The sequence below is a fragment of the Vigna radiata genome, unplaced genomic scaffold, assembly GCF_000741045.1.
Source record: "Vigna radiata var. radiata cultivar VC1973A unplaced genomic scaffold, Vradiata_ver6 scaffold_165, whole genome shotgun sequence".
Taxonomy (NCBI): Eukaryota; Viridiplantae; Streptophyta; class Magnoliopsida; order Fabales; family Fabaceae; genus Vigna; species Vigna radiata.
Window position 1 is genome coordinate 184,824 of NW_014542359.1, and position 12,324 is coordinate 197,147.

General features: G+C 27.5%; 1 protein-coding gene across 1 annotated transcript; it reads right to left on the reverse strand.

The window, feature by feature from the left end:
- Positions 1-984: 984 nt before the first annotated feature.
- Positions 985-12,126, reverse strand: LOC106779651 (polycomb group protein FERTILIZATION-INDEPENDENT ENDOSPERM-like). Its single transcript, XM_022776654.1, has 14 exons — positions 11,881-12,126; positions 4,847-5,047; positions 4,692-4,757; positions 4,456-4,578; positions 3,796-3,876; positions 3,629-3,721; positions 3,427-3,502; positions 2,822-2,901; positions 2,675-2,746; positions 2,156-2,215; positions 1,931-2,027; positions 1,654-1,717; positions 1,315-1,374; positions 985-1,220 (listed from the first exon to the last, which is right to left on the reverse strand). The coding sequence occupies exons 1-14, from the start codon at positions 12,124-12,126 to the stop codon at positions 1,151-1,153; spliced, it is 1,389 nt and encodes a 462-aa protein (XP_022632375.1). The 3' UTR covers positions 985-1,150.
- Between the last annotated feature and the right edge of the window lie 198 nt (positions 12,127-12,324).

Sequence of the window (12,324 nt, forward strand, 5' to 3'; positions counted from 1 at the left end):
CCTAACGCCTGTTTGCATTCAAATTTCAAACTCCAAAAAATTTTTGCTTTGACAATATTTGAGTAGGATAATGTGATTTTATATGGGAACTCGTTCTCAGACAAAATTTGTGGTTATTACTATAACCACAATTTCACTTAATCAAATATATTCTATTAGGTTTTAACTCCTTTAGAAAAGGAGATAAAAAAAATTATACAATGTTTTTAAAGCTCAAATAAACTTCAGACGATACAATAGTGATTAAATAAAATAATATTTAAAATTAATTAGATTACAATTGTTAAAAAAAGTCTTGGAAAGTAAAAAATAGATGGCAATTTTTTATTACACAAAAACAGAACACTTCAAAATTTCAATCTTTCCAAAAAACAGAACACTTTAAAGATGTGCAAGGAGAGCATATCAAGTTATTCAGGAGCTTGTTTTAAGGAACGTTGTTAGATTTTCTTGAAGCACATCAGAAATACTGGAATCAGAAATGTCATTCTTAAATAAAATATATTGGGTACCCTTTAAATAATGTTTTTATAAATATTTTATAAATTTTAAAATGAAAAAAAGTAAAAACTTAAAATGAGATCAGAATATGATTTTTCACATCCTATGAAAAAACAACCTTAACACCCTTTAACATGGGAATAAAAACACTTTGAAAAATAATACAACATAATGTTACTACTTTTATGGAAAATCGGAAAATATCGCAACAAATACGTCAACATATACTTCTCTGATTTCCATTCTAAAAGATAACTTAATCTGAAAAACAAAGAAAACGATTGACCAACTACTCACAGCATATTTCGAATATAGAAAACATTGACGACATACTAAACAATTTAACTCAAACACCCTTAACAAATCATCTCCCACCATAGAAGATAATTACGAGCTTCACACGCAAAACCCTAATTCATTTCGAAAGTATTTTCCATTAAATAATATATTAAAGGGGAAAGAAGCATTCGAACTGAAGATCTCTAAAATGTATAAACCGGCAACATGCATGACTCAATTTTATTTAAAACAACGTCAAAGTTCTAATGAGTTCTCAGTTGAACCTTTTACATTAAAAGGCTTATCGAACCAAAATAAACAAACACGCAATAAACCAAGTTCCTGATTTTTTGACATGCATGTATGCAAGTTAGGTTGAAGAGTTTGAAACATCATCCAAGCGCCATATTGTCCCATCCTCAGTGCAACTCAATATAGTACTACAACATAACACACAACAGAGGACTATAGTTAAAAACTACAAGAATATTGCACCAAAAATATGAGAATCATCATCAATATATCAAGCATTACCTTCCATCAAAGGAAGTAGCAGTCTGCCTGATCGGAGAGTTTGATTGAGGATGTGACAACCTGAACAAGGTGACTAAGCATAAGAACTTTATACAGTAGAAGACCTTTGAATTGAAATAACTATAAAACTTAGNTACAATTTTTTAAAGCCTTNTTTGAACTGTTTTTTACAATCAGAATTGGAGTTCATCTCAGAAATTTGCATAATCTTTTTAATGCATATATTTATTTGCAGATTGTGGAGATGAAAACTTAAATTCTGATTGAAAACTACAAAAACCATCAATATAACTTTCTCTAAGTTTTGTTCTTGAAATAATCAGTTGATAGACAACATACGTTGTAGCAAGTACAGGAGGACATGACTGCAATTCCCAAACATAAATCTTGCCTGCCCTGTTACCTGAAACACCCAGAAAATAAAAAAAATTAACATAAAACAAAAGTAAATTCTTGAAATTACCTCAGACTTGCCATAAAAAAGAACCAGTCAAAATTGTCAGAATGTATTCAACAAATTGTCCAATTATCCATAGTTCCTATCACACTATAGAACTGGAACTGTAGTAGATACTAGAGAAAACAATAAATTTAAAAAATAAGCAAAAACTTTTACCTACTGTAGCTATGTTGAAATGGAAATCACATGAAAACTTGATGAACCAGATATCACATGCAGGAATGGGGTATTTCTGAAGGACGTCAACTGCACCCTAAAAATCCACACAGAGCACAAAAAGTAATATGACGCTGATTAAAACTTACATATCATAAAACAAATGAAAAAAGATAATAATAATAATAATAATAATAAAAAAAAAAAAAAAAAATCATAACTAACCGTTCCTGTAATTTCATCCTTCACTTTAGGTTCCCACAACATAATTTCATCATCAACACTCTGGAAACGTAAAATGATCCATTATTCAAGGAATTAGCAAATTAACTATATCAATAGGAGGAAAACTCGATACTATGATTCATTGTCGAGTGCCCAAAATGAGGAATTCCTCAAAAACCTTCCTAACTTCTCTCCAAATTATTAAACTTTTTGAGACAAAGAAACTTCACTGAAGACTATTTCCTACTTAAAATGAGCATCAAGGATAACTGTAGAAACATCAAATTCAGTAAAGCTACCTCAGCTTGTTTACCAAAGAAAGTCGTTAAAATTTATACCATACAAACTAACACCAAAGTTTTATCATAAAAATTTTCAAAATTTAATTTGCTGTTTTAATAAAATAGTATCAGAAACAACTGTTTTACATAAGATACGTGAAGCTGATACTATTTCCACAACAAACATAACATTTAAATTCCACCAGGAAGGGTAGTCTGACAAAGAGCAATCACTCACCTTTGAAAGGATGAAATCACCCAACCACCTAGTACAGTCAACATAATTTACATGAACCGAAGCACTGTATACCTGAAAATAGGTATCACTAGAATTAGGAATTATACAAAGATCAATGATATGTACCAAAAATAAGTTGTTACTAACAGGATGTTGGACAAATTTTGTTGGGAACTTTGAAGGAAGATCTTTCCATGTGAATGATTTCTCTACATATGTCCAGAAGTCTGCATAAACACAAGGAACATGATGGATTAAAACGAAACTGATAATTATAGAGTTGGTACATCACAATTGACTGAATGTGTAAACAGAAACAGGTATAATGTTGCACACAAGAATTTTTTACGAATTACAAAAATAATTGCTACTTGCAGCATATGTTGTTATGAAACAAATATCATAGATACAATAAAAAATGTATATCGAATCCATTAAGAATAATTGATTATATGTAAGAAGGATAGATGGATAAACAGAGGAGATGGAAGATCAAGGAACCCTAAATAACTTTCCTAAAAATATTGAAACAATGGTGACATTTAATCCGCGTAATCAACTCCACCTAGTGGAAAAAGTATCAATTTTATCTTATTTATTCATTTTCGTTATAACTGATGAAAGAGCTATGATTTTTTTCATTTTGCCCTCTTACCAATCTAATATCAATCAACAACTACTTCAGTTTTGTTTCACTCTGCCATCTTTAGTCAGGTAGCATCAAGAAGCTACCATTAAACAAAATATCTTACCCTTTATAGACCATATTTTTACAGTAGTATCCATGCCACAACTACAAATACGATATATATCCGAAGGATGAAANTCCTACAGAAAGAAACATAAAATTAGTTGGGCTAATCTCCAAAATCCAGATATTATATATATCATAGCTACGAATAGGTAGGTAAGTAAACAATAAAAAGGACGAGATACACTGGAGAGTACACTTACAACACTTAGGATTTCATTGCGGTGTCCTCCAGCTCCTGCAAATATCAAGATACATATTCCAGTTTGAGTATTCCACAACCGAAGAGATTCGTCCTGATCAACCTTAAATATCATTATTGAGAAACAAAAGATTGTTTAAATAGTTAAAATGTGGAGAAGCCAATTACTCTGCTTGCAGATATCACAAGCGATGGTTTTAGTGTTTGGGTTCTGACTTCATTTATAGAGTTCCCATGGCCAATAAAACTCTGCAGAGAGGAGATGTCATGTTATGTAGCAGAAGGGATTAGAGCACAACCAATACATTTTCAACATTATTAACAAAAAAAATGTACATTCAAAGGCATTTAGCTTACAGTAATGCCCTCAAAAATCCCAACTAACAATCAACACTAAGGGCGGGCACACATGAGTGAAAAACTTATTAAGCTTTGATTCAGTAAGAACTTAAGCACTGGTTCAACAATAAAAAGCTTATCCATGAAGTTAATTGTGAATCACTTTTCGGTTAAGCTTCTTAAAATAAGCGAAGAAGAATGAATAGTGAAGACATGAACCACTTTAATAAGCTCACACTAAACTCCAACAAGGACGCCAGTATTTTTTTCTAACGAAAACAAAATTCAGAAAAAGTACTTAACCATAAAAATTAAAGTAAACAGAGCTACCATTAATCAAAGACCACCTTGAAATGCTTTTATATAAAATAAACCGACAAAAGCTCCATATAATCTCTTACAATCACCACCGAAATATAAAAAATCTATAATCGCATGTTCAAAAGCTTCATGCAGATTATCACGAGTTCATTACTGCAACCAAAATACCCGGTATATGCTCTCACGGCCAGCATCAATGACTCGGATTATCCCCTTGCTTCCTCCAGCCACAATAAATGGACTCCCCTCATCACTGCATGCCCAACTCAAAGTGTAAAAAGCCTCATCCTTCTGGTCCACATAGAAACATAAAAAGTGAAACAAACCTTAGAACACAGACAAATAAAAAAAAAACAAAACAAAGTTAGAGAAAATAGAGACTGAAGAGTCAAATGTTCACTTACATCCTCGTCCACATAAGACTGCAAAACAGCAATAACCCCTCCTTCAAGGCATTGATAAACAGTAATCTAAGAAGAAGGAGAAAAAAACATTAAAAATTGAAACTTTCGGAATGAAATGGAAAAGGACAGTGGAGGAAAAAAAATAGAAGGTGTACTCTGTTGCCACCAACAGTGACGAAAACGTTGAGGTAACGAGAGTCAAGGAAGTTGAAAACGACAGCGTATATAGGACGTTGCCCCTCTTGGAGGCGATTGGTGATTCCGTATGCTTTCTTTTTTGCCGGAGCCAACGATCCCACCAAAGGCTCACACCCTAAGCCAAATGTTTTTCCCTTTTTACCCTCATCCTCTCTCTTCTTTTGTATTTCTTAGTATTCTCTGTTAGGTTTCACACAAAGAAAAATTAGAGAGAAAGATGTAATTTTCTATTTTTCACTCAAAAAATTAAATAAATAGATAATTTTATAGGTTGTCCGATTAGGATTTAATTCGACCGGGTTAAAAGTTTTCAATGAGATTCAAAGTTTACATTATTTTATATTTGTCTGAATATGACCTCAGATGATATGTCTGACGTGACGTCAGATGACAGCTATCATGTCAGACACAGTTATAAAATTTATAATTTTTTAATGTCTTTATGATCAAAATAAAGATTGTCTTACTTAGTAAGTAATGCTAATAAATGATCACGATTTTCTATAATTTACATTACATAAATAATTTTATAGATTATCTGATTAAAACTCCATTGAATCTCACTCATGTTAAGAAAGTCTATATCTTAACTTGTATTATAATTAAATAATTAGGTTTCACATTTATAAGTTTGTCTAAACCTAATATTAGAAGTCACTTTAAATATTACTTAAGTCTCTATTATAAAATTTGGATTTTGATATTGTCAAAAATATTTATTATATTTTTATAATTGGTAACCAATGACTAATTAAAGACTACATTTTATATCATTCACATTCAATAGATATTTTTATCCAATTAATACTCAATCAAACCCCTCTCATGTTAAAAACTCTCAATCTCTACTTGTAACATGATTAAATATTTAGGTTATATTATATTTGTTTGAATCTAATGTCAGTCGCGTTAGATAATATGTCAAACAAGACATCAGATATCATATTGGACACTACTATAAAATTTAGATTTTTCATCATGTTTTTATGATTAAAATGAAAATTATCTATTGCTTTTATAATTAGTAAGTAATGATTAATAAATTATTATGATTTTTCATAATTTACATTAAATAGATAATTTTATAGGTTATCTGGTCAAGACTCGATAGAATCTCACTTGTGTTAAAAAAGTTTATATCTTAGCTTGTATCATAATTATATAATTAGGTTTCATATTTATAAGTTCGTCTTATCCTAGATGTGAAGTTAATTATTACTTAAGTCACAGGTAATAAAATTTGGATTTTGATATTGTCAAAAATATTTATTACATTTTTATAATGGGTAACCAATTACCAATTAAAGATATTTTTTAATTATTCATATTAAAAAGATAATTTTAAATGTTATCCAAAATCAAACACACCTTAATTATCTAATTAATACTCAATTCAAGCCGACTAAGGTTAAAAATCCTTCCTACTTATATCATATTAAAAATTTAGATTATTTTATATTTGTTTGAATATGATGATAGACAACACCTCAGATACTATGTCAAACACTACTATCAATTTAGATTTTCATTATGTTTCTATGATTAAAATGAAAATTATTTATTACTTTTATAATTATTAAGTAATGACGAATAAAATATTCAGATTTTTATAATTTACATTAAATAGATAATTATATAAGTTATGTGATCAAAACACAATTGAATTTCATTAATGTTAAAAAAATCTATATCTTAACTTGTATCATAATTAAATAATTAAATTTTACATTTATAAGTTTGTTAACAAAATTTACATAAGATGTTAAATATTACTTAAGTCACGGTTATAAAATTTGAATTTTGATATTGTCAAAAATATTTATTATATTTTTATAATTGGTAACCAATTACTAATTAAAGATTAATTTTTTTTATAATTCATATTAAATAGATATTTTTAAATGATATCCAAATTCAAACTCACCTTATTTATCCGATTAATACTCAATCCAACCTAACCCATGTTAAAAATTAATCTTTACATGTATCATGATTAACTTATTTCATATTTGTTTAAATTTTATGTCAGAAGTGATACTAGATATTTTTCATATGTGAAATAGGATACTATGTCAAAATCTGTTATAAAATTTAAATTTTCACAATATCTTTATGATTAAAATGAAAATTATATAATTAGTAAGTATTCACTAATAAATTATTTCAGTTTTTCATAATTTATATTTAATAGATAATTATATAAGTTATCTTATCAAAACTTAATTGAATCTCACTCATGTTAAAAATATATATATATTAACATGTATCATAATTAAATAATTAAGTTTTACATTTATAAGTTTGTTTGAACTTAATATTAGACAGTTAAATATTACTTAAATAATGTTTGTAAAATTTGAATTTTGATATTGTTAAAAATATTTATTATATTTTTATAATTAGTAACTAATTACTAATTAAAGATTAACTTTTTTTTTATAATTTACATTAAATAGATAATTTTAAATGTTATCCAAATGCAAACTCACCTTAATTATTGATTAATACCCAATCCAACCCGACTCATGTTAAAAGTTCTTAATCTTTACTTGTATAATGATTAAAAATTTAGATTATTTTATATTTTTTTGAATCTTATGTCAGACATAACATTAGACACTTGTTAAATGTGACATCGGATACTATGTCAAATAGTGCTATAAAATTTAGATTTTTATAATGTCTTTATGTCAAATGAAAATTATTTTCTACTTTTATAATTAGTAAGTACTAATAAATTATTACGATTTTTCATAATTAATATAAAATAGATAATTTTATAGGTTATGTGGTAAAGACTCCATAGAATATCTCTCACCTTAAAAAAGTTTATATCTTAGCTTGTATTATAATAAAATAATTAGGTTTCATATTTATAAGTTTGTCTCATCCTAGACGTGAAGTTAAATATTATTGAAGTCACACTTTATAAAATTTGGATTTTGATATTGTCTAAAATATTTATTACATTATTATATTTTGTAGCCAATTATTAATTAAATATTTTTTTAATAATTCATTTTCAAATGTTATCCAAATTCAAACACATATTGATTATCTAATTAATACTCAATTGAACTTGACTAGGGTTAGACGTGATGTTGAATATTACTTAGTGTTTATAAAATTTGGATTTTGATATTGTTAAAAATATTTATTATATTTTTACAATTGGTAACCAAACTAATTCAAGATTAATTTTTTTATAATTAATATTAAATAGATAATTTTAAATGTTAAATTCAAACTCATCTTAATGATAAAAAAGTTATGTTTTATTTTTTTATCAAAATTAAATAATTAAATTAGATTACGTGTATGAACTCTAAATGATGTTATTCGATGTTATGAAATTTGGATTTGCATAACTTAAGTTATAATTGAAGAAGTGAAACATAATTCTTTAGTAAAATAATAGGTTAATGATAAATTTAAATTGTTATATTACGTTCTTTTTATATTCTTGTAACATGAGTTACACATATGATATTAGATATTGTGATAGGTTTGGAATCACATTTAAAGTTTTAGAACTATAGTTCTTTTTGAATTGGATCTAGTTCCTTTGGAAATAGAAGGTGATATACATAAAAAGTTATAAAATAAAGGTTGAATAATGATTTTCGATAAATTTTTTAATATATGAATAAATGGTTCTTCACACATTTTTAATATTAGTTATCTTGTACTTTTTTATGTTAGTTATATAATTAATATAGATCTAATAATGTAAAAAGCGTGACTTTTTCATATCAATTAAATTTGTAACAAAAATAATTTCCATACCATGTGAATTGAAAGAATTGTCAATAAAGCTTAGCTACAACTAATTTTCTGGTTAATTATAGTCTTAATTGACAAAGAAAAGTTTATCTTTTTTAATATTTGATTTGTCTTAGTTATTTTTCTCTTTATATATTCTTATATTTTTTCATGCATATAAACACAATTCATAAATAAAGATTTTTAAATTTCAATTAATGTTATATTTTAACGTAGTTTACTAAAAAGTTAATAATGTATTCAAATATATATAAACAATTGTTTAAGTATACAAATATCATAATCTTAATATTCATACAAAGATAAACAAATATACAATTTATTAAAAAAATTTAAATTTCTATTAATGTTATCATTTTTAACGTAGTTTACTAAAAAGTTAATAATGTATTTAAGTATATAAACAAATGTTTAAGTATACAAATATCATAATCTTAATACTAATACAAAGATAAACAAATATATAATTTATTATAAATAAAACTACGTAAATTTACAAGTCATAAAACATTCTTCAAAAGTTTATGTTTATCACTCTTAATGTTTAATACTTTGAATGGAGATAAATCATTCAAAATCTACATATTCAAAATTGTATTTGATCAATGTAAATTAAAACTCACATTTAATTATTTTAAGTTTTTTGGTCAATTCTATATTACATTCCTCCATAAATTTATAATATTTGTGAATATGATTGTATGTATTTGTTTCATTAGATAACATTGACACTTATGGTTAGACAAATAATAATGAAAACTATTTTATATAATACAATTCACTAGTAGTTAGACAAATAACATATTATGAACATATGGAAGTTATATTAACCTTAAATGAGTTTATCCAACTTTATAAAAACAATTCAAACTAAATAATATCAATCATTAAATTTATTATGATATAAAATATAAGAATTTAAACATAAAATAACACAACAAATTTGTAAGAAATAATTAGTAATAATTGCCACTGATACTACAAGTTATAATAATATTCTAAACAATTAAACTTTGTATCAATTTAAAAATAATATACTTAGTAATGTAAATAAGGTCTTAGTTACTTTTTTTCTTATATTTTGTAAATATTCATATCAAGTATATTTTATGTTCTAAATGACAACAATATCAAAGATTCCATGTATAGAAGTATGTTCTTTCTCTTAATTCAAAGACAATGTTAACATAACCTATTAATATATTAGTTTGTTTATTTTAACAAAAACATACTTGCGTCAACCTAGATAACATATATATGCATTTGATAAGAATCTTAACCTTTGGCACAAAAAGAAAAGAATAATATCGATTTTCCATGACTATACAATTGTGATTTTGGGAAAATAATAACTTATTTTTTATCTTTAGAATCATCCAACACAGGTTGAAAATATCATGTAGTATACATCAGTTTAGTTCATCACAACATAAAAAGAAGAAAAATACATAATTAAAGCAAGTAACAAAAATTTTCCTTGTGACAATTAACTTTATTACTCTTTCCAACAAAAAAAAAAATTCTCACATGAATAGAAATTTCTAAGCATATTAACATAAGGGATTTATGTAGGCTTTTCTTTTGATTAAAGGCTTCCTATGAACATGTTAGATGATATAAAATTCAGGAAAACATTATTTTGCATGTTCTTACTTTGAAAAGACTCTATATTAGAACTTGGATGATTTGTGTAGCTTTTGGTATGAAACTTTATATTTTCATTTTAAAAACCTTGATGCTTTTGGTCAAGTGGATGCTTCTCTTTCCTAGAAAGATATTTCGTTTCATGCTTATTGTTAAACTTCAAAACTAAAATTGTTGGACGGTCTAGTTTTTCCAGAAGATCTTGTCTCAATAATTTCTCTCTTTTTTATGTTTAACAAATATTCATGCTAAACGAAATGATGATTTTGAAAACATCTGGATATTGTCAAAGTTTTTCTAGCTTACTAAACGATGTGAATTTTAGGTGTGCCCCCCTTACTCCTAGATCCCCTTGAATTGTTTGACCTTTTTATCATAGAAAGAATATTTTTGTAAAAAGTATAAGAGCAAATGAGAGATTTTCAACAACTTTCTTCAAAGCGTTTTTATGTGAAAATTTATATCATGGCTTTATGGTGTAACTATCAAAGCATTGATTCAGAACATAAATGAAATAACTAATCATTCATGTATCAGAGCAGAATATAGTTATTTTATATTCATCAAAGCATAGATGTTATATCAGAATATGTTATGAGACATAGATTTTTCAGTCACAAATATTTATATATTAAAATAGTCTTTTTAGGATTTAAGGAGTGTACTCCCCTTGAATATGATAGTCTATTTTCATCACAACATTCAGGCATTCAATCACATGACATATTATAGTCTATTTTCATCACAACATGCATTTAATCACGACATATTATGGCATTAGAGCATTAGTATTTATCAGTTAAATATGTTATGAATGATTTATGTCTTCCATAAGTCATTATTGGACTGGATGAATGAAACTAAGTTATTAAGGCAAATATATAAAACACGAAGATATATATAATCATCGAAATGAGCCAATGGAATTGTGGTAAAAATAAATGATGAATAAATAACCAATGCATTGCAGAGTTTTAGAGTTCTCCTAAGAGTTGTTGTTTAACGCAATTTCTGTGCTTTTCTCCCCCTTATTTGATGAATATAAAAAAGGTGGAAACAAAGATACCCCTAGCTTGGAGGATGGTGATGGTGGTTTGTTAGGTTCCTGGGTTTGAAACCTAACTATCAACGCTCACAGTAAACCAAAAGAATAGTGAATGAGTGAATTTCTATTATTGATAGCAAAAAAATTCTCTTTACAAAGAATGGTTGGGAGCATAACCTTCCTCATAGGACTCTAGCCGTCTGCCAACAAACTCAATAATCAAAAACCTCCCCCTAACAATAGAAACTAGCTCTATTTATATTTATTATTTTTTGCCCACATTATATATTTTCCTAGAATATATCTTTATTTAATGTAAATATCTTATACTGAATATTTTCCTAAAATATATCTTTATTTACTATAAATATCTTATATTGAATATTTCCCCAAAATATATCTTTATTTACTATAAATATTTCTCGCCCATCCTAACTGCTACAACAATTAGGATAGTAACTCTTCAACTGATCGACTCCAGTTCTTCACCGCTTTCCACCGTTCGGCTCGAGCCTTTACCGCCTTCAGCCGTTCGGCTCGATTCCTCACCGTTTTCCACCGTTCGACTCGACGACTCCCTGCCTTCCATCGTTCGGTGCCCTTCTTCTTCTCCCTCGTCGCCTTCCACCGTTCAGCTCGAGCTCTCCCTGCCTTCCACCGTTTGGTGTCCTTCTTCTCCCTCACCGCCTTCCACCGTTTGGCTCGACCTCTCCCCGCCTTCCACCGTTCGATTCCCTTCTTCTTTTCTCTTATACTTTCCCTCATCATTACCCCCTACCTGTCGCAACCGGAAATTACGACGTGACGACGATCCAAAAAAGGAAATAAGTTTGAGAAAGAGATTTTGAGTCGCCACCATAGTTTATTCTGGAAAACTACGGAAAAACCGTAAAATGATAAGGCAAGGTCTACAAAACCAAATTCTGGTTTCGGAAGTCGGTTACGTGTGGGGAAGGTGTTAGC